Source organism: Cryptomeria japonica, chromosome 9, assembly GCF_030272615.1.
Source record: "Cryptomeria japonica chromosome 9, Sugi_1.0, whole genome shotgun sequence".
NCBI classification, from domain to species: domain Eukaryota; kingdom Viridiplantae; phylum Streptophyta; class Pinopsida; order Cupressales; family Cupressaceae; genus Cryptomeria; species Cryptomeria japonica.
Genome location: NC_081413.1, coordinates 750,703,778 through 750,728,969, shown reverse-complemented (window position 1 = coordinate 750,728,969; position 25,192 = coordinate 750,703,778). Strand labels below are relative to the sequence as shown.

Sequence of the window (25,192 nt, the reverse complement as noted above, 5' to 3'; positions counted from 1 at the left end):
TTTCAATACTGCCTAATAATTTCCGCTCATTTATAGACACAGAAACGAAAATGTCAGTTTTAATGATGTCCTATCTATTATTTCATGGCAAGCAAAGACAATTAAGTAAAATAGAAGCATACGTGTTAAAATTCAACGCATGAAAATTATGAAGTCCTCCATTTGACGAGGCATGAAATTTATAATGGTAAAATCCACATATCAACGCCACAACCTACAGTCAGAATTCCAACAAAATTAGAATAGCAAAGATTTAACATAGGTAAAAAAAATTATCATGTTAAACCCTTCCCAATATGCTATAAAAAACTGTATCTGCTGAAACAACATAATCAATTAAGAATGACGACAAAACCATGATATAAACAAAAAAAATTATCATATGCCATCCTAGATCTAAGAAAGAATAAGAACATATCTTCTTCTAGACTTCAAAGTTAAATGCACTCGAGTCAAATGTATCAATAGAGGGGAAAATGTTTTCATGTTATTTGAAAATAAAAAGTTGTGAAGCAAAACCCTTATACTTCCACAAACTTATGATTAATCACAGAGCCAGTCATTGCACCTCTCAGAATCAAGGTGATTATGCATGATCATTAGAATCTCAATCCAAAGCCAATGTTTAATTTAATATATATTAATATTTTTTGAATTAAATAATATTTAAACAAAGAGTTGGTTAACTTTGTCTATTCAATACCCCTATGGGTGGTATTGGGCATCTGAATTATACCCACCCCGCTCGAGGGCTCCATTAACGCCTAGGTAGGTTTGGGCCCTCCCTTTTGTGGATCTACCCTCTCCCCCGACTAACAATTCGATGCCGCCTAGGCCCCACCCCAGACCCCAGGAACAGGTTGAGGGGTCCCTACTATTCTATCGGCCCCAGCCCCCTACATTTCGGCTGGGGGTAGGGCGAAGGGTTCATAAAATTTTAGGGCAAGCTGGCCCCCATAGAATTGTAGGGGACTGCTAAAATAGTTCTAGAATTGAGCTCTACCCCATTGAATTGTAGGGGAGAATTGAGCCCTACCCCATAATGTCCCCTTTTTGGCTAAGTTAGGAAAGCCAGTTCATTTACTTCAACTTCCTTTTCTACTATGTCAGTTGAATACAATTTAGGGAAGTAATGGAAGATAAACCAAGATCAACTGCAATTTCTGAATTAATCAATATAAATATGTGCAAATGATATAGATATCAATATATATCAATAGCAATGTCTGATATGCCCATATGAGATATGCTATGTAAATGATGTTCTCTGTCACTTATAGTGATAGTACGATTATGCTATATCTGATATACAATAAGAATATGCACTAATTATTGCTTTCAGCAATGGCTGCGATATCTGATATACAATAAGAATATGCACTCGGTAATTATTGCTTTCAGCAATGGCTGCGACATCTGATAAGACAAATTACGTATGCAACAATTGATGAGAGGATGTCGCCTATGGCAATACAATTGCAATAAATGATCTTATCTTTATGGTATATGCAATGGAGTGATATGTTGCTTTAGCAACGATATTGCTGTTTCAGATATGGAGTTAAGTACATGCAATGTCTAATATAGAGATCGCTTTAGCAGCCATAGAGTTGCTGTGTCAAATAAGAATATATATTCTTGCAACGTTAATCTGATGCTGTTTCTGATATGTCTATGACTCTGGCTTGCAGTCAAAGATGGATGCTGTGTCTGATATATTTTCCTTAGTCTCTGCAATCCTTAGATGCCGTCTCTGATTTGCCAATATATGCCTGCACAAAAATGCCAATGGCAATGCACTCTAAACAGAGCAGATCCGTTTAAGGATTAATAAATAAAAAAGAGAAATAATTGATGCCGCTGAATGGAGTGGGAAAGTTCTTATTCTTATATCGCCCAAACTGAAAGGTTGGCATTCTTTGGCAATGAGGAGACACTTCTCTTCATTATTGAATCCTTCCATAATGATTATTAATTAATCATATGCTAACTGTTGTATATGGACCAGTTTGTTATATATGATCAAACCATATCCTCTTTTTTTTATCGGTAATTGGGTCTCTAATCGCTTTTGACTGGAGCTTTGAACCAGTGGAGTCACATTGGGGGACCCCATTCCCATGGTTACATTTCTGCTGAGTCATTAACACCTCCTAGATTTGATTCTTGCTGATTTACCTGAGCTGTTCATACTACTTATCACTCCATGATCCACCTCATCCGTGGCACACCTTATCTCACTGCTTTAGCTCTGCTTATCTCTCCTCGACTCCAACTCCTTATCCCTCCGCTGTTTCTTTCTTGTCTCCGTGGCTGAGCACGGCCATCCTGCATGGTCGGTGCTGACAGATCAACAGCAACGCAGTGGATTTAGGATCTTCTAACACCCCCCTCATGCATTATGACCTCACCGGCTCCTCGGTCAATGCCACCTTATGTCACCTCCTCCTGCGCACGGGCCAGCCTTTTAACCTGTCACCGACTAATCCAACCGGGGGCTGAGGGGATTCGAACAGCATACCACTGTATTAACACGGTGTTGCAACTGCCGTTGCGTTGTGAGGTGAACCCAATCAAACCATATCGTTATTATTATGATTATCATTGGATATTAATCCTATTACTGATTCTCCATTCATTGATAGCTTGTGATTAAATTGAGGATATAAGTGCTGATGTTGATAATCTTCCAGGCCTTTAGCCGATCTGACTATGATATTTGATTTGCATACTCAGTATTACTGGAGGCCATAATCGATATTTTCATGCTGGTGGCAGAGTCATAATCTCTACTGGGTTGATCCGATGACATCGACTCATGCTGATCATTACTTATTGTTGTTTTTATGGTTATTAGTCTTAGCATTACAAATCCGAATCTTTCATTCAAATTCGTCTCCATAGGAGACTTCCCAAATTTGAATGGCCCCAAAGAGCTAACCTTTGGATTGGATAGGGACATTACATACCTCAGCCGAATTGTACAGGCTTGACTGGGGTTAGCCCAAGCAGTCCATCGAATTTTAGGGCGTATCCAATTAATTAATTTTAAATATAATATTTAAAAAATAATTAAATGTTATAAAGTTTAAAAGTTTAAAAGTTTTTTTATAAAGAAAAATTTAATGGTATGCACATTTTAAATTATCATATTATTTTTAACACTTTTTGGCTATTTATTTATTTTGATTAATTTATGTACTTTATTTTATTATTCGATTATTTGAATACCTTATCTTAAAGCTTATAATTTATTTTTTATCTAGAATTGAAAATAGAAGTAAATGCCTAATTGTATCAGTAACATCCTATGCTCCACAAGCCTAGGAATCAAATCCAAATCCAAATCCAACTGGCCTCTAAATCATCATTCATCCCAAAAGTCCTTGGGGAAAAGTGAAACTACTCCAAACCAATACCAACTCTATCTGTGTCGCACCTTCAACAACTTGTGTTGGCTTCTCTGGCTCTACATCCAATCAAGTTGTGGGGCTCTTCTTGTATGTAAGAATGCTGTGGACACGAGGCACTATGGATAGCTACAAACTTCTCTTCCCTTCTAGGAATGAGCCAGTTTCTCTTAGCAAAGTGGATGAAATTATAATTAGACAACTTTCTCTTAGTGGCAAATGAATCGCTAGTATCAAGTATGCTTATCAAAGAATTAGACCCATGCATGTTCCACACCTAAGAATCACAAATTTTATCCAATTTTGTCAACTCAGTACAAACAAAGTTGGCCTTGGTAGAATCATGTAACTTCTATATGGCCTTCATGAAGCCTGCCTTAAGCTCAACATCTTGTATAGGAGTAACTATGCCACTACCTGCTGCTGGCCGACCTCCCTTGATGGGATATGACCGTTGGCGAAGAAGCATTTTGGAAGGTATAAATAAAGAGTTGCTCAAGGATTAGAAAACAAGAATTTCATTGAATATCTTTCGTACTTTATGAGCAGATTTAGAGCAGAAAAAGAGCCAATTTATGAGTGAAAATCAGACTTTAAAAGAGCAAATTTGTGTGAAGACTTAATTCAGATTTATGAGCATGTATTGAATATCATATTGCAGATCTGAGTGGAGATTTGAGAGCAGATCTTTAAGTCAGATTTTTGTTAAGTGAGCAGATTTCTGAAGGTGTTTAGAGCAGATCCAAGAAGTAGTCACAAACAAATTGTTTTACTATATCTCGAAGGTTGTTACCTTCTATTTGAGAGATCGGGAGGTTGGCGCCTCTTATTCAAAGAGATGGTGTCTCTTGCTGAGTTGGTGCTCAGTGGAGGGGGCAAGAAATTGGTGTTTCTTGCTGAGTTGGTGCTCAGTGGAGGAGACAAGAGATTGGTGTCTCTTGCTAAGTTGGTGCATCATTAACCACCTCTTTGATCTAACTAGTTGCATCCATGTCCTTCAGTGTATTATTCATTGCTCTGCGAGTTTTTCTGATCTGACCCGGACACAACTAGTTTTTTTTTTAAACTCGCCGAGTTTTTCTGCTCTGCGAGTTTTTCTGAATTTTACTCGCCGAAAAAAAACTCGGGTACACTAAAAAAAGAGGCCCAAACACATCAAAGAAATTATCTATTTTTGTTTTTTCAGGTCAGTTTCATTCTCTTCATGAGAATATATTCATGTATATATTGGCATGATGTTTGAGAGTGGTTTCAGATCTCTAGGAATTATAATGCAAATTCTAGGTTTTAGAAGATCTTTTAATTTTTCAGACTTAGTCAAATTTCAGTAATCAGTATGCTCCTCTCAACATTCTCTCGCTCTCTCTATCTCACTCACTTTATCTGCCCCGAATTTTAGACCTATCTATCTCCCTATCACTCTTCCTCTATCCCCCTCTCTACCACACTCCATCTCACTCTCTTCTCTCTCCCCCAAGATCTAGACCTATCTCTCTACCCCCCTCTTTCTCACACTCAAACCCCGGCAAGGGGTGCTACTCTCAACCTAATTTTAATTTGCAAATGCTTGGCGCAAAGTTGGGGTGGAAATACCCCACATCTCAAAAAATTTGCCCTCAAAATCTTACGTCATCCTTGTAGTTCATCCAATCGTGAGCACAATTGGAGCTTGCTTGAAGCAATCTACACGAAGAAGAGGAGCAAGTTAGCACAAAAATGCCTCAATGACCTTGTCTTCGTGCAATATAATCTTTGATTGCACGTAAGGAAGGTAGAGGAAGTAGAAGGTGGTCCAATTGACTTGGATGATATAGATCCTTACAGTGATTGGACATCACAAGAGCAGCCTCCATTGTTTTCCGAGGATGACATCACTGATTTGGAGAGGCAGGCTATGGAGGAGGGGGGTGGATTTGGTTTCATGCTGGATGACATTGAGGAGGAAGAGGATGAGGATGAGGAGTCTTGCCAGTGCCAGAAGCAGGTGGAGACATAGCTTCATCCCAGATGGAGGACGAGCCAGCCATACAGAGCGAGGAGGCAAAATCACACCCACTGCAGACTTCTAGGACTAGACCCTCTAGTTCTAACTCTCCCCTAGTTTTTGCTAGAGTTGGGAAGAGGAAGTTGTAATTGTAATGATGTATTTACTTTTGGTTTTACTAAAACTATTTACTATTTTACTTCCAGGCTTCCAGCCATCAACATTCCTCATGAGGATGTGATTTTGTAGACACTTTGCATTTAAATATATCTAGAATCAGCTTGTTTCTTTTGTGTTCTCATTTATTGATTCATTGGATGCATCTTCTCATTAAATTTTGCAACAAAAATGCATTTTTAATTAAATTTAAGCGTGTTTTTAAGTTGCCGAGTTTTTCCTGAGTGTTTTTTTTAGGCCTTGACGAGTTTTGCCGAGTGGCGAGTAGTTCATCTATGCTCAAGAGTATTCATTGTTTATAGCCACAACCCTTACTCGTACTCTAGTAATTGCTACATGAGTTTTACTCTACATGCAAGTTAGCATATTTTGCAGGAAGAAAAGAAAATCACATGATTAAAGACCTCGTTATTTTGCAGGAAGAAAAGAAAATCACATGATTAAAGACCTCGTTATAGGAAACATGCACACACATCAGATCTTCGCAGCAAACATTGCATAATGGAATGGAAAACTAGACTTACACCTATAAGCTCTATAGCGTACACTTCTAGGTTTCTTGAAAGTGGAGCTAATGGTCAAAGAAAACATGAAAAAGTCTAGGGGATTATTGTGTTTGGTTCTCCAAGCTCCTCTTGTTTCTTCTAGTCTATTTCCATTTCTCTAGGTTAATTCCCTCTTTGAGTCCTCTTTTATGTGCTCCTCATCATCTCCTTCAAGGAAAGAGGTGCTTCATGTGCCCACCATTGTGTCCTTCTACGGAAAAAGATTCTTAATTGATCCATAAGATAGGACATTTAACATCAATACATCCAAGTCACTTTTTGACTTCTCTCAACCCCAAACTAACTTTTTCTGCTGAGCATTTTTTTCAAGTTATCAATGGGGTCATCATTCAACAGACCTCTTCAACATCATTGGTCTCATAGTTTAACAATTCCACTTGGCCGATTGCAGGTGTGTTCCCATCAACTTCAAGTTGAGATAGACCATCATGTTTTGCTCGTTCTTGGTCATACATAGGCATTTTTCAGCACAATTTTTTTTTTATTCGAGGCAGAATTTTGTGCTCTTCGCAGTGGTGTGATCCATTTTGCTCAAGTGGTCCCAATTTTCCGAAAAAAAAAACAGTTTTCTCATCAGATTTGAAGGACAGTCCTCATTATTTCAACTTCAAACATATGTAACTTTCACATACAACCTCAGATCGAGGTGATCATTTTCTTAAAAGTTGATATTTTTTCGAGCACTACACATTGGTGGTAGTTTGAGATTCTCATTATAAGATTGTATTGTACTTTGAATCCATTTTCGTATATTGTAAAACTTTGGAAAACAACTCCATTATAAACACACTAATTTATAAAGTGCCCCAATCATTTTTTGTTTGGGGGAATTCTTTGATTGAGTGAAAAAGGGGGAGTCTCCCTTGGAGTGTGTGCTCTCTCTCTCTCTCTCTGTTGTTGTTTCATTTTCAGTTATGGGTTCTTCTAAAGATTCACTCTTAACTCCACAAGATTATGCAACTTGGAAAGTTAATGCATGGAGTAAACTAATGGAAAAATGTTTAAATCATTAAGTCGATGGCACAATTTCAGAACCCTCATATTTTAATGATCCTAATCTGAAAATGGAATGGCTCATCAAAAGTTCTATGGCTCTTCTAATGTTGACAAAGTACATATCTCCTGAACTTATCTTTCACATTAAAAAGTGTAAGAAAATCAAAGAAGCTTGGGAAAAGCTACAAACTTTGTATGGTACAATTGATGCAGTTAGAGGCTATCAAATTGATAATGATTTGATGAGCCTTGATCCAAAGAACTGGGTAGTAGTGAAGTTGTCACAAGATGGAGAAGGAAGATGAGAGGTGGTGAGAAGCCAGTGTCAGTTGAAGCTATGTTTTTTGTACAAGCATGAGATGCTACAAAGTCTTCCATTGCCAAATTCTTTCTTGCTCATGCCATCCCATTTCATGTGGCCCGTTCCACTTACTTGAAGCAAATGATCAAAGATGTAGTCTCTATCGGTCCCTCATTCGTGTACCCCCTAGAGATCATAAGCTACACACTATCCCTCCCAGAAAAAGAGTATTCCAAGGTTAATGTGTAATAGAGGATATGAGGCAAACTTGGATGAGGACAAGTTGCTCTATTGTGTTGGATAGGTGGGCTAATATTAGACATGGGCCACTCATCAATATCATTGTTATATGCTTTGCTCATTCTTATTTTCTGAAAGTCGTGGATTGTTCAGGGAAGCAAAAGGATTCTGACTTCCAATTTACCATTTTGAGAAATGCCATAGAGGAGGTTGGGCCCTAAAATCTTGTATAGGTGATCATTGATTCAACACGTGTGTGCAATCGGCTAGTTGATGGTGGAGGGCTCTTACAAGGACATTTTTTGGACCCCATGTTGTGTTCATGCATTGAACAATGCATTGAAAGACATGGGGAAAATAGATTAGGTAAAGCAAGAGGTGGAACAAGCTAAAGACATTGAAATGTTCATATGCAACAAGCACACCTCAATTACTCTCTTCAAGACATTTTCAAAGGAGTCCCTCAAACCTGTTAACACAAGGTATGCCACTCACTCCATTTTGTTAGAGAGGATGCTTGAGGTGCATTATATATGAGACATTTGACAGTATGCTTGGGAAGATGACGCAAACAATTTTGGCTAAGGATCCAAAATTGGGATTATATGGGCAACATATTAAGCCCATTGTGATGCAAAAGTAGAACACAATGAACACCTTTGCTCTAAATCCCAAATGGTATGCACCAAGGGATGGAAGAATGCCTCCATGTGACGATGAAGAGGGAGGTTTGAGATGGGTTAACAAGGACCTTTGATAAGATGTATTCATAGGAGTCTTCAATACTTCACACGCAATTCCTTGACTTTGCAAATCTTAATTGTCCAACATTCAATAGACCATAGGCAAGGTCGGATAGAGCTCGATTAGCTCAAACTAACCCTATTGGATGGTGGACATGGCACGAGAGGGAGACACCACAATTGAAGATTATTGCCACACGCCTCCTTGCACAAGTTGCTAGTTCCTCTACTGCAGAAAGGAATTGGTCCACATGTAGCGTTATCCACTCCATCAAAATAAATAGAGTTACCTCTAGATGAGTAGAGAAGCTAGTAGTCGTGCATAGTGTTCTTCGACTTCATGATTGTCTGACTCCAAATTTTACAGTGGGATATTGATCCCAAAGACGTGGCCCAAGTTGATGAGGAGACAACACAAGTTGATGAGGTGGACCATCACAATGGCAATGACTCAGAGGACTCTGATTTTGATGCAATGATGGGAGATGCAAATTAGGGGCCGCAATGTACTTTGTTTTTTTGTATATTGATTTTCTTATCGTATTGAAAGTGAAACTATATGGCAACAATGCAGCCTTTGGCCATCTTGTTATAAGTTTATAACTTGTAGTTGTACGTTATTTTTTAATAGCAAATGTATATTAATAACGAATTTTGAAAGAATTTTGAATTAAGTATTAAACATTTGAAATTTTGAATTAATGGCACTCTATCTTTTCAATTGAACACAAATGTTATATGTTAAGGTTCTATAATGTATATATTCATCCATGTTTTCATATGAATATTTAAAATTTTCCTATATATTTTAAATTTTCCCTATATTTTATATAGCCATACCTTAGCTGTCACGTCCCCTATCCCAAAAACAAATTCGGGGAAACATAGTAAAAAAATGAATAAAAATATACTAATTACCAAAGCAAACATTAACTAGAGGATTGATATTTTAATATTGTTATGTATTTACATTTACAGCTATATTTTATTTTAAAAATCACAGAATTAGTCATATAATATTCACACTTTGGGTATGTTTACTATTCATTGTGCCAAATTGGAGGATATGCTTTGCTCCCAATTCTTTGTTTCTCAACAATTATTTCCCACTTATCCTTTCCAGCAGCTTCATGCATAACACAGATCATGCGGACATTAACACATCTAGTATTGAGAACATTTCAATACCGTTGAAGTTATAATTGCAATTGTCGTGGTTGACATGTATGCAAAATGTGAATGCGCAGAAATTGCACCTGAACTGTTTGACAGAATGCTCAGAGAAATGGCATCCCATAGAATGCAATGATTGTGGGTCTGCAGCAAAAGGAATACGTTGAAAAGGTTCAAGTAGTAGCGGCATGCATGCAAAATGGAATCACAGACAATGTAGCTGAGTTGTTCGACAGAATGCCTCAAGGAGATATCTCAATGAATGAAATGAGATGATTGCAGGATATATACGAAATGGAATTGTTACAAAGGCTTTATTAACATTAAAGCGAATGCAATTGGCAGGACAAAAGCCGAACTCCACAACCGTTGCCTGCATCCTACCTGCCTGTGCAAAATACGAGTTTTGGAACTCGGTATGGACATGCATTAAAGCATAACAGTAAGAGGATTTTTGTCAGATATTTAACTTAGAAAAGCTCTGGTTGACATGCATGCAAATTTTGGATGCATATAGAAGGCACATTAACTTTTTAATAAGCTATTTTGATGAGTTGTCATTCTGTTGACAGCAATGATTACAAGATGTGCAATGCTCGACTATAGAAAGACATTGCCACGGACTCGGCAAACCAAAAATTTGGACTCGGACTCGGACTCGTGAAAGACTCGGCAAGGACTCGGCAAAAAAAAAAAACCATAGTTTTACAAAAAAACATAAAGAAATTAATGCATTTAGAGAACATAAGAGCCAGAATTGAAACATTACACATGTCACATACTCATAGTTTCAAACTTTCAACTCTAAAATGTATAATACCAAGATTTCTTCAATGCTAATTATGCTTTTATATGGAGCCTAATCAGACTCGGAGGTTAAATTTTCCCTACTTCCATCGGCACAATTTCCCCTTGTATTTTTCGATGGGTGTTTGGGGGCAGCGCCCCCAAGTTGGGGTCAAGGGGCATCGCCGAAGGATCCTGAAATTTGACTAAGTCTGGAAAATTGAAGAATCCTCCAAAAACTAGATTTTGCATTATAACTCCTGGAGGTCCGAAACCACTCTCAAACATCCTGACAGTATATATGGAATATAACTTAAAGTATAAGTTAAATGTTATATTCCATATATGAATCCTGACGGAGAGACCAAATTTTTTCACATGTTAAACTCAATTTTAAAGCTTACATGACTTTTTTTCTGGGTCGCGCAAGTCCATCTGAAAGACTCGCGAGTCCATGCAAAAGACTCGCGCGAGTCCTTGCAAAAGACTAGCGAGTCTTTCAGATGGACTCGCCTCGCGAGTCCTTGGCGAGTCGACTCGTGGCTCCCACGGACTCGCGAGTCCGTGGCGAGTCCACGAGTTTTAAAACTATGATTTGGAGTAATGAAGTGTCTTGATCATATGTCCATACAGAGGAGAGCGGATGGTGTGAGGTTCAAAAGGTAAAAATTTTGATAAATCATAGAAGGGTTAAAAAGATAGTTGGAAGTGGATTGGAGGCCATACAATGACACATTCTTTTTGTAAGAAAGAGATCATGCACTTTCAACCATGCACATGGAGATGAGAGCTTTGGAACAAAGTATAAAGTAGTTTGACACAACACCTCAAAGGCACAAAGCCATATTTCATAACCACTACGAATGTTCTCAACGTCTGTTCCAAAATGGGCACTTTGGAACATGATATGGATATCTATTGAAGATTAAGGGATGACTAAATGCATTTAAATGTTGTGGTTGCGGTCATCTTGGAAGATTCACATGTGAAGAGTGCAATCAAAGATAGTGCATGATTTGCTTGACATAATGCATCAAAGAGATGTCATTACATGGAATACAATAATCGCGACGTTCGCTCAAAATGAATTTGGTGAGAATGGCTTTAGAAAGTTTCAAGCAATCGCAATCATGGCACATCTATAAAACTAAATTCTACAACCTTTGCTCTCATCTTCTCTGCCCATGCGGAATAGAATCTTTGGAATAGGTTATGGAAATTCATTGAGGCACAGAAATTGTTTGATCGAAAGCTTCGAACAAATGAGCTATCATGGAATGCTATGACTAAAAGACATGCACATGATTATTTGTTAAAAACATTTTCAAAACTTTCAAGTAACACATCTGGAACTCTGGTTTCTCTTCATCAACACCAAAGACTCTTTTTAGAAGAATAATGAAGACGTCCTCAAAATCAAGAGAGTTGGAAAACAAGGGTAAAATAAGTATATGTTCTTGCTATGTAAGGAAGATGGAAGAAACATAAGGTCAAAGTCAAAGGATTTGGCTAAGAATTTTACTACCAATCATGACATGATAAATTGGTCAATTAATCGTGAGAAACACATATACTATTTTCAATCTCTAAGAGGTTCCATATGTTGAAAGCCATTTGTTTGCTTATTGTTGAAAAGGAATATTAAAGCAAACATTGGACTTACGAAACAAGGAACTTATACGATTTGATGGTCAAAATTTTGCATTGTATATAAATGCATACTCAGAGGGAAAATATGGACAATAAAGTATAGTTGAAGCACATGTCCCTGAAGGTTAAGTTGTTGGTGAATGAATGATTCTTGGATCGAGGGAAGCTTCAATGCCCAATTCACTAGGATCAATTACTTGATCTTTTTCTCAAATACATAGTTTCATGTTAACGTTTTTGTAAAAGTGACTTAAATGTCACTTATTGTAACTAAACATTAGCCTTTGGACTTTATGTTTGTAAAAGTAGGTAAATCCTAACTTACTCATAAAAAGGTAGTTATTTGAAGTAACCACTTAAGTAGTTGTGCGAAGTGGTTATCCTAAGTGGTTATCAAATTGAGTCTATAAATACAGGCTATTGAGGTTGTAAAAGGAAAGAAGACTCTTACAAAGGAGAAACTCTAAAGATTTTTCAGAGAAATTTATGGTAACTTTTGGGTTCCACAATATGTATAGATGGATTTTTGGAATTGTAACATTTCAAGAAGATAATGAAGAATGCATTTAGGTTCGTGTGTTCTAAATGTGTTCATTTGTTATTATCGCTAATTTCTCGTATGTCAAATTGGTGATCTCTTTATGCATATGTGCAAACTATTGATAATTTGTGCAATTGATGTAATGATACGCAAACAGACTTTGGTATCTCAGTTGGAGTGTGTCGAAGTAGTTGATCTATTCGGATGTCGAGATTCATCATCCTTCGTTCATTGTCATTGTGCATCTAAAAATATGTGCTTATAACCCCTTTGTAAATGTTATCAATTAAGGAATCCTATTTGGTCCTTGTATGTCTTCCAATAGGGTTTTTGTTACTAATCTTCCTTTAGTTTTGTCTTGTCTCCTTTTTGTACTTCCAGGTTAAAAGTACACAAAAATCCTAAAAACCCCCATCATACAAGGGAGCTGCCCCTCTCAAATGCAGAGGTCACCACAATCTTTCCAACTGTTGGAACATTTGTCACTAGTCTTTGGGCGAACAGGGTCAGTTTTAGAGAAACAATTGCAGTGACAAATCTGTTTACCAACAATATTCAAAGAAAACTGCCAAGAGATCCAGCCCTTTATAAAGAATTGCATTATGCAAAAAAGAACATCATCTAAAAACAAAAAAGAGCACTCTCAACAAAGGCAACATACTAGGAAAAAACAAAAAACAACTTGTTCCAATGCTACACCTTGAACCGCTCAGCCATCTTTCCTATATGATCTCTTCAAAATTGCAGAGTTTAAACCAGATTAAACTTATTGGCTGAACACAACCCTCAACAGAGGTTAGCAATGAAATACAATCAAGCTAGATTGAAGTAGCAGGAAATAAGTGTGCACAAAAAATCAGAAGAAAAAAAGAAATGCAAATGTTGGAAGAAACATATGGACTTCGAGATTTCAAAACGATGTTCCTATTTTGTTATATTCTACTGACCCTCATAGTTACAGGCAATAAATATATCATCATTATGATTACAAGAGACAAGGGTTTCTTATATGTTTCCCCATTTATTTGTTTCAGATACCTAAAACAAAATCTTTTTATTATAATTAGAAGATACACCAGCAAAAAGATATGAAAAACAATATAACTAACTACACTAAAATTGTTACTGTGAAAACTTTAGTTAGCAATTAGAAAACCTGAACAAAGGGAACTGTATATCTTTTGGACTGTTAAAAAAAAATCGATAATCTATCATCAATGATGCTTTTCCTAGCTTGCATATGAGCTATGCTATGAAATTTCATTTTTATCAGAATTGTCATTGCAATTTCTGCATCAAATCTATGTATGTCCCAGCACCTTCAGACTCAGGATTATAGGATATACTTGTATTTAATGCTATTGAGTGAGGATATTGAATGTTCATTGAAGATTTTGATTAATTCAACAGTTTCATCGAAACTAAAATTGCCAACTACTGTACTAGAAGTAATTAACAAACATATAACACATTATAAAATAATATAAATGGCAACTTACAACATTACTGAGTGATGTGATATTCCACAAAGCATACACACGAGCAAGACCTGCAGACCTCCTTGGACCATGACTAAAGAGAGCATTGATACCAGCAGGAAAAGGTGATAACAAAGCAAGAGGAAGCACAAACAAGACCACAAGAAATGCTGGCAATGAAATGGAGTAGAATTGCAGCAACGTAAGCAGCACTAAGCTAAAGTCTCCTAAGAGTAAAATTGAGATGATTAGACCAACAAGGTCCTGCAGGAAACAGAAACAAAAGATTATTAGTGTTAGCTAAAGAATAATCAAATAATAGGTTTCAAGTTAAAGTTTAAAGATATATCATGAAATACATGCAAGAGGTTAAACATAAATTAACAATTTGTACTCATTACCTGGTGGCCGACAGGCCGTGTGTTCCGCAGTATAAGAGATAGAGGGAAGAAAATATCCTTTCTATCCTCCATAGACTGCAAAGTAATTGCATTTATAACCCCTCCACCTACTCCTCCACGTATCCGTCTATGAGACCAACCAGTGTACTGTTGATTTTCTTGCCATCGAACAGTCTGGTGATTGTTCTGGGTGTTATGAATCCTAAACATGATAAAAAAAACATAATGAAGGGAAATTGTAGCACAAAATCAAGGAATGTCAACTGTCCTGTGACTACAGTGAAATCAAGCATCTAATTTAAATTTATTAAGCTTGTGAGAAAAAATAATTCAACTGTTGTGCACAAGTTTTTATATGTTGAAAATTACAATATGAGGATCACCATATATTGAACTATCGAAAAAAAATTAGTCATGGAAATAACATTTTAACTATGAAAGTGAAGAGCATAACAGTTTCTCAACTGCTCAATTGCCGGTGTGCCTCCAACATCTGAAAGAATTGTATGCTGAAGCGTTTCATTAGCCTCAATCACAATCAGGCCTAGTTGGTAGTAGCCAGATGATGTAGCCTGAAACCATGCAAGGTCAACCTGTATGCCATGCAAGCTTAGTGTAGGATTTGCATGTGTGCCAAGCCAATTTATGACCGGCAGCAAAGTTATACGGAGACAACCTTGGCGCACTGTACGCAAATATGCATTCAAACCAGCAACGAACCGATACCACACGGTTGCTGGAACAGACTGCCATTAGAGGAAAAACCAGTGAAAAACAAATAAGTTCTTCACCAGGCAATGGTGTCCTTCCCTATGATTCGTCAATATGTAAATATTTAATGTGCAAAATAGTGCTTCTACAATTCCCTTAAGATATGGAATGATAATAACCTCTTGTTAAACGGAAACTCAAGAAATAATCTTAGCTTTACATTTTTATTACGGACCTGTCCCAAAAGACTTGTCAGTAGATTATCACTATGAAGAAAGTAAGGAGCCATATAGCTTCCATCTCCTCCAAAAATTATGCACATAGGAAATCTCTGCTTGAGGCGAGGAGGAAGGTCTGGCCTCTTTTCATCTCCTCCAAGAAAAAAGTCAACATATGCAACAATTAAATCTGGTGTAGCAGCTACCTGCACCAAAGTAGCTACCAGCATAAATAAAAATAAAAAATCTCCTAACAAAAAATTTCCTTCTTTACAATTGAACAATAAAAATAAAAAATCTCCTAACACAAAATTGTAAATCAATTTGCATCAGTCCAGGTAAACACCAGTAAGCAATTAAATAGTCAAAAAATCAATCTATAGCATGTAGGACGTTTAAGCCTTACTAATTTATAATTTTATATCTATAGAGAATAGGTAGGAATTGCAGCACCACCAAATGCATTTTTGTAGTCTAAAAGGGCTCATCTGGTGAACTTTAGTGTACATAGTATGTCTAGCGATTTGACATCTACGTAAGGATCTTTACCAGGAAAGACTTTAAATTACAGTAGTAAGTTATTTTCAAAGGCTAAATGGTATTTCATAAACCACTTTCACCTGAGATAGCACATAAAGGCCCGTACATTTTACATTTTCAATATTTTTTCAAAAGAGCACTCCATTTTCTATAGAGAGTTTAAAAAGCATCTACAACTTTGACAAACATGTTTGTGTGCATTTTCAGCTTTGCAAGGCTCAGTTATACAAATGATAAAAAACTGTATATACTATAAACAACAAGTAGACAATAAAAGAAATAAAACAAAAAAAAATACACGTGATAACTAGAAATGATTATTAAATGTTATGGAGTGATAAACCCCTGGGCTGTGATTTCTGTAGAAATAATATATTAATGTCCACAGATGACCAAAATTAAGTCAATGAACTCAAGAGAACAGCAGTAGACAATAACAAGCAAATAATGCTTATCCTCATTCCCAATGTCTACTTTGGCAGCCAAAGAATGATTAGAGGGCAAGGTTGAGCTGATCCATGCACATCTTACTAGTCTATTTGCATTTCTGTACAGTGATAGAAGAAAATGCACATAGACGGGAAAAAAATAATCAAGGTGTTATTTATCTATAAAAATGGAAATAAAAGAGATTAGTTTTGCTATTTGAAATGTAGGAAAAAGAAAGAAAAAAATCATATTAATGTTTGTTTGCTGGTATAACTGGTAAATTAAATATAGAAAACAATAATGTACATGACAATGCATACCAGACATGGCAGTAAAATATATCTTTATTCACACATGCAATCATTACAAAGAAGAAGACCAAAGATAGTCAGCCAAGGATTACAACAGATCCGACAATACTGTCCTACCTTGCTTGGTGATACACAATATATTTAAAGAACCCGACGGTTGCCGAGAGATACACAACCGTCAACCAACCAACACATAACTACCGAGAGTGACAATCACTTAATACAATGTTGGGTGACCAAAATTATCAAATATAACCCATATGCATGTTATGCCAACTACAATGTTCACTATTTACCAATGTATGTTGATGAGACTTGACAAGTACATTCAGTTACAAAAATATAGGGTAGCCTAAAAGTATCTAAAATGGTACTCCACACTAGAACTGAGTATAAAAGACTAGGAGTGAACCCTAAATATAACCCCACATATCTTGGGAGAAATGTCAACATGAATTATGAATAGTACAAACATCATAAATATTAAAACATCACAAATATTACTAGATTGGGCCTGTCCCAAGTCTGCATTGTATAATAGAGAAGGATCAGCACTATGATATATCACGATGAAGGGCCCACTACAAGACCTAATAACATCAATATGTGAGTTGCCTAGGCTAAGAACCCTAGGCTAGGGAATATTAGGAAGAATCCTACATTGTCTCTCATAAAAACTCAAAGATCCAAAAACAGCACAAAGAAAATTAGCAATGTGTGTCTGCCTCTTGTATTTTGAAAGAGATGTGGTAGTCGTCTTTCTAGGCCAAAGAAAACTCACCTGCCTTGTCCAACACATGAAAACATAGAAGGAACTTCCCTAGTTATTGATCTTAAGCAAAGACATGTGTCACGCCTAAGAGTAATTAGTTAGATAGAACCAAAAATCTCTCAAGGAGAAAAAAAAAAGAAAAAAAATGATCATACAATGGGTATGCACCTTTAAAGAATGTAAAATAGTAAAATGCTTCAAGATTTTAAAAAATTAGCTTTGTAATTGAAAAATTATTGCTCAAACAATCAGATTACTTTATTCAATTGTAGAGCCGTTTAAATAGGCGATTACAAGCGGTGATGTTTCTAAAAAGAAACAACTGCTTCTAAAAATTAAAAACTAATTGAAGCAAAAAATACTCTAATGACCATTAAAAAACTAATTAAATATTCTAATACCCTCCCTTAATGGTCATTCTATCTACTAACTACCCTACAGAAGACACTGCAGGTCTTTTGATCACAAACGGAAAGAACACACTCTGTTGCGTGTGAATGATCAAGAATACCAAAATTCATCCAGCCTGATGTTGGGTAACCAAACTGAAACCTAAAACTATGATTTTGAGGAAAAAATCGGCAAACCCTCCAAAATTGAAGAAACAAATCATCATTTTTTGTGGAAAAAATGGTAAAAACCCTAACATGAACTAAACCCCTGAAACAATTTTTTGAGGAAAAAGTTGTACAAAACCCTGAAACTTTATGCGGCAAAAACCCCAAACATCGTGCGGTAAAACACCAGTCATCACGCGGTAACACAATTGACATCACGTGGTAAAACAACACTCCCTGATTTTTGAGGATAAATCAAGCAAAACCATCCCATGATTTTTTGTGGAGAAAAATCAGAAAACCCATCTGATGACAAAATCAAAAAGCATAGAAGGCTAACTCCTCTTCAGAACGCTCTGCAACATGAGCCTGTACCTACTCCTGAGACCCTCCCTAATTGGACTTGTGATCAACCAACCTCTTTCTGCAGAACTTTTGGATATATCCAAGTCCACCACAATAGTGACATGTGAATCTCTGCGTGAACCCCTCCTTAGAGTTGCCCTGCCCTTTCTGCTTTGTGTACTCACCTTTGCCCTTGTCCTTGGCAATAAAAGCTTGTTTCGCACTAACACTATTACTACGAAACTGTTGCTTCCATCTATCTTGTTGTAGAAGCTTGGTTGAAAGATCAAGAAACTTCATATCAACACTAGTAGATGAGATATTGAGCGTGTCAATGAAATGCTCGTAGGATCTAGGAAGGCTTTTCAACGTGATCACTACCATATCCTCTCCCAACATGGTACGACCAATATCTTCCAACTGGTCACGAACCTCATTGATCTTCGTAAGATGTGCCTGGATAGATGTCTTTTCATCCACATCATGATAGAAAACAGCATATTCTTCAAAAAGAAAGCTCAGCTCTTATCGGACGTTTCATGAAAATCCTTCAAGAGATCCCAGATCTCTTTAGCCGTATTAACTGAAGGCACCTAAGGGAGGTGATCATTTGTGACGTATAACTTGATAAGCATGATAGTCTCTCGATTCTTCACATCATGTTTGTTTTGATCATCACCTACTGTTGTAGGACAAGATTCTTTGCCCAAAACAATCTGATCAAGGCCACGATACTCAAAAATTGAGAGCATCCTGTGCTTCCAAGTATTAAAGTTTTGTCCGTTGAACTTCTGACTGCTTTCCAATATGACATTCATCAATGATGCCATCCCTCTTATTTTCTTATGCACAAAAAAAATGATGTCAAACTACAAATTAAAAAATCAGATTTTTCTATGAAAAATCAGTAAAACAACTGTAGCAGCTGCTGGTACAAATTCCAAAAAATCTGGAAAATAGAAGCAAAGCCCTGACACAGAACCCAAGGTGTTGAAAGGCTGGCACAGAACCCAAGATTCGAAATTCTAGAAAAACCCGAAAAAAAAAGTTCTCGACAAATCTGAAACCTATAATTTTCTGAAAAAAAAATTAGAAAAATAATCTGTACCAAAATTTAAAAAATCACTGCCACAGATCCCGTGGTATCGTTCTACAAAAAAACGTAATTTTTCTTTCCAGGCAAATTAATCTGCAGAAAAATAACTGATTTTTTTTAATGGAAAAAAACTGTTAAAAATAAATATTAGGGGGAAACCCTAGCCGTCGGTGCCGCAGGTCTGGTAAAATCGCGAAAAGAATAAAAAACCAGGTCGTGGAGAACAAAACCCACGAAAATTGCACAGCACAAAAAAACCTTGGAAATCGTAAAAACCGCTCGCGGACAAATAGAAATCGCGGAAGGAAGAAAATCTTGTCGGCGTCGCTTTTTAAACTGTCACCCACAAAATCGCAGGTCCTACAAATCGCGTCGCGCGTCCGAAAAACACGTCGTGTGAGCCGCAAACACCCTCCCGCAGGCCACTGTCGCGCAGAAAAATTGTGGGCCACAATAAAATCGCGACGTCAGAGAAAAAAATTGTTGCAGCCACAGGTAACCCAGATCGTGAAAGAAATGTCGTGCGGAAATAAAAGCGCAGGCTGCAGGTAGAAATCCATGTCGGGCGCAAAAAAGAAAACTTGCAGTCAAGCAGTCGCGAGATATGCAGGGTTTTGTAGTTTACAAAACGCGACCACAGGCACCGACCCAATAAATTCCGCCCAAACCCTCGAAAATTCTAACGAAGAAAAAAAAAATCGCCCAGAAAAAGAAGCTTCTAAAAAAACTTCTATTCAGAATTTTTTCATAAAAAAACTCTTTAAAAAATTCTGGAAATTAAATCCAAGTAGAAGGGCACAAAAATTTTTGATAGCTCGTCACCCACTCTGATACCGTGAAAAATTATTGCTCAAATAGTCAAATTACTTTATTCAATTGTAGAGCCGTTTAAATAGGCGATTACAAGCGATGATGTTTCTAAAAAGAAACAACTGCTTCTAAAAATAGAAGCCAAAAATAGAAAACTAAATAAAGCAAAAAATACTCTAATGACCATTAAAAAACTAATTAAATATTCTAATAGTAATCATTGATGTCAGCAAAAGAATTAAAATTAATTATATAAACATTTAATATTCATCATCATGATGTAAAAGACTAAATTGTAAATGTACAAATTAAAAAATGAGACTGTTGATCATTGTTAATTCGATGTCAATTATCAAATCATAAATGTTAAATCAATGTGGTTAATATCATTGTAATATTACTCATAACTGAGATTGACTTGGCAAACAATTAAGTATAAAAGGAATTCAATTATTGGGAGAAAACGGGGAAAAGAACTTGTGTTCAATCTTGCACAACATAAAACAATTCTTGCTTTTTGTTTTTAAAAATTAGAGTGCAGGGTCTTGTGGTTTCATGTGGTCATTGAAACCACAAGATCCTTAAGGTATATGTCATTTTGAGAATGAATGTGGGCTACAAACATTCATGTCCCAAGAAACATCCCCAATTTAGACAGGCAACGTAAAGACATTCCCCTAAACATTCATATCAAGGAAGAAACGATGACTATATTTTCAATTAATTGATAAAACTCCAAAAGATGCACAAATCTTAGACCTTATTATTGTTGCTCTTTGTATTATTACCTCTTAGGAATATTGTGAGAAAAATTCATCCTCCAATAAAATTTGTATATTTTTAAGAAAAAATTTAAAATTACAGTTTTATTATGAGTATAAATATTTAACTCATCTAGCTTTTCTCAACTCTATATCACAACTTGAGAAAGAATTAGAGTAATTTATATAATTAATTTGAGAAACCTGTACATGAAGTCTTCCAAATTTCCAAGGATGTTTCTAAGAGATAGAGAAATGCAAAGAAACCTCATCCAAAGTCTTCTAATGCCAAGAAATGTGCCCATATAGGTCTCAAAAAAGGGACATGTTTCCAATATGAGAGAGGAGTACCAACGATCAAGATATAAGTCTCCTAAAAACTATGGAATATGAGGCTACGGATCAAAGACTACTAAATATATCAGCAATCCCTCTCTAACAGCAATTGTAATCACCCTCTCTCCAAGGAAAAGAAAAGAAGGTGCAATTCAAAAAGTCTCAAAAGATAGTGATCCTATCATAGCCTAGAGAAGAAACAAATTTATCAGTACTAACGTTGGTGTCTTCTAGTTGAACCCAATCAAATAATCCTTTCAAAAGAGCAAAGTGCTAAAAATTATTCTATCGTAACTCAATACACCATCACCAATGAATCTAAGCCTATGGAGATAGAGTATGATATTGATGATGCTCTCAAGACGAAGAGGCTCAACCAAAAATAGATTTCTATAGTGGATTTGAGGTGTCTCCATGCCCATAAAGAACTGTAGGGCCAAAGGTGTCACCAAATAGTAGCAACTCTAGAGGAACATCCTAGAAAATGAACTTGAATGCACTACCACTCCATAAAAGAAAAGCATCTCTTAAAAAATTGCATTATTGAATATGGAGTTGATGTTGTGTCAAGGCATGTAAGGCAAACTGGAATGATAATCTTCTTTCATGTTTCACTTTTCATTCAAGTGGTTGTTATACATTTGCTTCACCTAGTAGGAGCCTGAAGAAAGAAAGCAATAGCCTTCGACTAAGGAATCAATGCAAAAGAAAGAGCGATAGGCAACAATTGACATAAAACAGTAACTCATTGAAGAAAAAAATTGAGTCAAAAATTCATAATTACTCAAATCTGATTGTTGTTCAGCCTAGGGCACGATATTTCCTACAAGTTACCTATATTTTTAAAAATTTCAAGCAAAGGATTTTTGGTGCATTTTCTCACTATATACAAATCACAATTTAATTGCAAAAAGTGCAATCAGCCATGACTGCAATTTCATTTTGCAATTCTTAGCCAAATTCACAATTTTGGGGCCGATTTCGAGAGATGGATCTCAAAAAAAATTAACAAGAACAAAAAATTGAGCCAAGCTTCCATTGTGGATGTCATTTTACCTGTTTGAACCATGATTTTTCCATGTAAGCACATCCTGTCCGCATCTAACAAGAAGTTAACAAGAACAAAAAATTGAGCATAGCTTCCATTGTGGATGTCATTTTACCTGTTTGAACCGTGATTTTTCCACGGATGCGCATCCTGTCCACATCTAACAAGTAGGACCGATGGAGGAAAAAATCCGGTAGTAGCAGTGAGATGAGTGTGGAGCAAGCATTTGTAGTCAAAGACAAAGGTATAGGCAAATGGTCACACAAGCAAGCACAAGGTCCCAATGAGGATGCAACAAAGAATAATAATATCATCAAGTCATTTTTGTGGTAAGTTAGGTCATATGAAGAAGCACTATGGAAAAAAGTCGGCTGAACAAAAGTCCAACGAAGGAGGGCATCAGTAGAATAAACAGAAAGCTCATGTCACAAAGTATTTAGAGTTGAAGGTATTAGCATTCTGTGCATTCATGGCCAGAATACTAGATGAACAATCAGATTCATCTCCATGGTACATCAATTCAGAACCATCACCTAACTTTAGTAGTAGGTGAGACTGGTTCCTAGAGTACACCACTTGCTTTGATTCAGTGATATTTGGTAGTCGTGATAAGTACACGATTGATTGAGGCAAAGGGATTGTACAATTAACCAATGGAGAACAAAAATGTATACTGAGGCAATATATACTACAGTTTATTTGCTAAACAGATCTCTCACACAAGCACTAAAACACAAGACACCAAAGAAAGCATGATATGGGAGGAACCCAAAAGTCATTTTATGGTCTTTGGCTGAATTACATTTGCGTAGATTCTAGATGAAAAGCAAATCAAGTTAGATCCTTAGAGTAAGAAATTGATGCTTACAAGGTATAGTTGACATTTAACAGAGATGTTGTGATTGATGAGGAAGCAAGGCCTTTCCAAACATCTCCAGAAATCCAAATTATCAAAGATCAGCCTATTGTGGCCAAGGATTAAGGTGTTCAGCTTCAGGTAGCTCCACTTGAAGGGGAATTCAAAGCACAAAGAAATAGATGCAGTTTTCACTGATAATAACCTAAATCAACATCTAGATGACACAAATACAGGTAGCACAAGTCATGAGGACAATGCTGATTTAGATGTAGAGACTTCCAAGAGGAGACCAAGTCAGGTGAAAGCACCATTGGAAATATTCAAGTGCTATGATCAAGGCTGATATTTAAAGAGTGTATGAGCCATATTCAAGTGCTATGATCAAGGCTGATATTTAAAGAGTGTATGAGCCACAAGTGTTTGTTGAGGCAAAAGGAAAACCTCAATGGAAAAACGCCATGGGAGCCATGTTGCAAGGTGTGCGCCCTTGGTCTCCTTGTGTTGTGCAGCGTAGCGGTCGGGTTTGTGACATGGCTAAACCGCCTCCTGTAGATTCTATAAGTCTAGTGATTGTATCAAGCATTAACGGGTCAATCTTTTGGTGCAATGGCAACCGCACTTGTCACAAGTGGTATCAGAGCTTGGTCACAGGTTCAAACCCCTCGCTCGCGCGGTGGGGGGAGAAGTTGTTGCAAGGTGTACGCCCTTGGTCTCCTTGTGTTGTGCAGCACAGCGCTCAGGTTTGTGACATGGCTTAACTGCCTCCTGTTGATTATATAAGTCTAGTGGTTGTATCAGACATTAACAGGTCGATCTTTTGGTGCAACGGCAACCGCACTTGTAACAAGCCAAACATAAGAGTCATATGAAGAATGAGACTAGGGATCTTTCATATCTTCCACTAGAGAGAAAACTCATTGGCTGCAACTGGGTGTACAAGCAGGCCTGGAATTTGACAAGCAAAATGGCCGTTTTTTCACTTTAGAACCGTATTTGACAGCTTAAAAAATTAGTAGAACGTATGCATTGACATGCTATTTTTTTCTAAAACCGTATAGATGGCACTTCAAATTATAAATAAATCGTAAAAAATTATAGTAGGTAATATATATATTAGTTTAGAATGTTTATTATAAAAATACAAATTTATTTAGAATATTTTGAAATAGAAGAGGATTTAGAATATGGAAGGATGTAGTTGTTTCTAATTTTATAATATTTTAATATGATTTTTTAGAATAGTTCTATTTTTTCATATGAATTTAGAAAGTTGTCATAATTGAAATGATAGAATATAATTGATAAAATATTTTAATATGAATTTTTACAATATATTCTATTTTTTTATATATGAATTTAGAAACTTAGTCAATTTAATTTTTTAAATATATTTAATAAGATTGTTATAGAAACTTGTCATAATATATATAATTTTAAAATTTAAATGTTTATTATTACTAAATTAGTAATTATTAATTGATTATCATTTAATGTTAATATATAATATATATTAGTGTATTAATTTAGAAACTTATTTAGTAAATTTAAGATTTTTGCATATATTACTAATTTATCATTATTTTTTCATTAAGATAATGATTTTCATTTCTTCCCAAGAAAGATGTGCATTGATTTTCATTGCTTCAATCTTCTACTTTTATATTTTTTGACAGTTAATTTTTTTCTTAAAACATCAAATGAAAGGCATTGAAATGACTAAACCGTCATCAAAAATTCATATGACAGGTAGGGGTGACCGTCAAATTCCAGGCCTGTGTACAAGGTCGTGTACAAAGAACACAGTACACTTGAAAAGTACAAAACTAGGTTGGTCACTAAAGGGTTCTCATGCAGAGAGTGCATTGACTATGAGGACAATTTGCTCCTACAGAAACGATGAGCACCATTGAACTAGTTCTAGCCATGGCAGCTTAGTTTGGCTGGATGATCCAT

At 36.2% G+C, this 25,192-nt stretch overlaps 1 protein-coding gene across 2 annotated transcripts in view; it reads right to left on the bottom strand.

The window, feature by feature from the left end:
* The window catches only part of LOC131064646 (uncharacterized), an 81,365-nt gene that overhangs the window by 800 nt on the left and 55,373 nt on the right, over window positions 1–25,192 (bottom strand). For both annotated transcript variants that reach the window (XM_057998865.2, XM_059211104.1), the window contains exons 18-22: window positions 15,393–15,581; window positions 14,912–15,192; window positions 14,447–14,648; window positions 14,067–14,309; window positions 123–214 (exon numbers count right to left, since the gene is read on the bottom strand). In XM_057998865.2, the coding sequence (XP_057854848.2) occupies window positions 123–214; window positions 14,067–14,309; window positions 14,447–14,648; window positions 14,912–15,192; window positions 15,393–15,581 (1,007 nt within the window). The remainder of the gene's footprint in view (window positions 1–122; window positions 215–14,066; window positions 14,310–14,446; window positions 14,649–14,911; window positions 15,193–15,392; window positions 15,582–25,192) is intronic.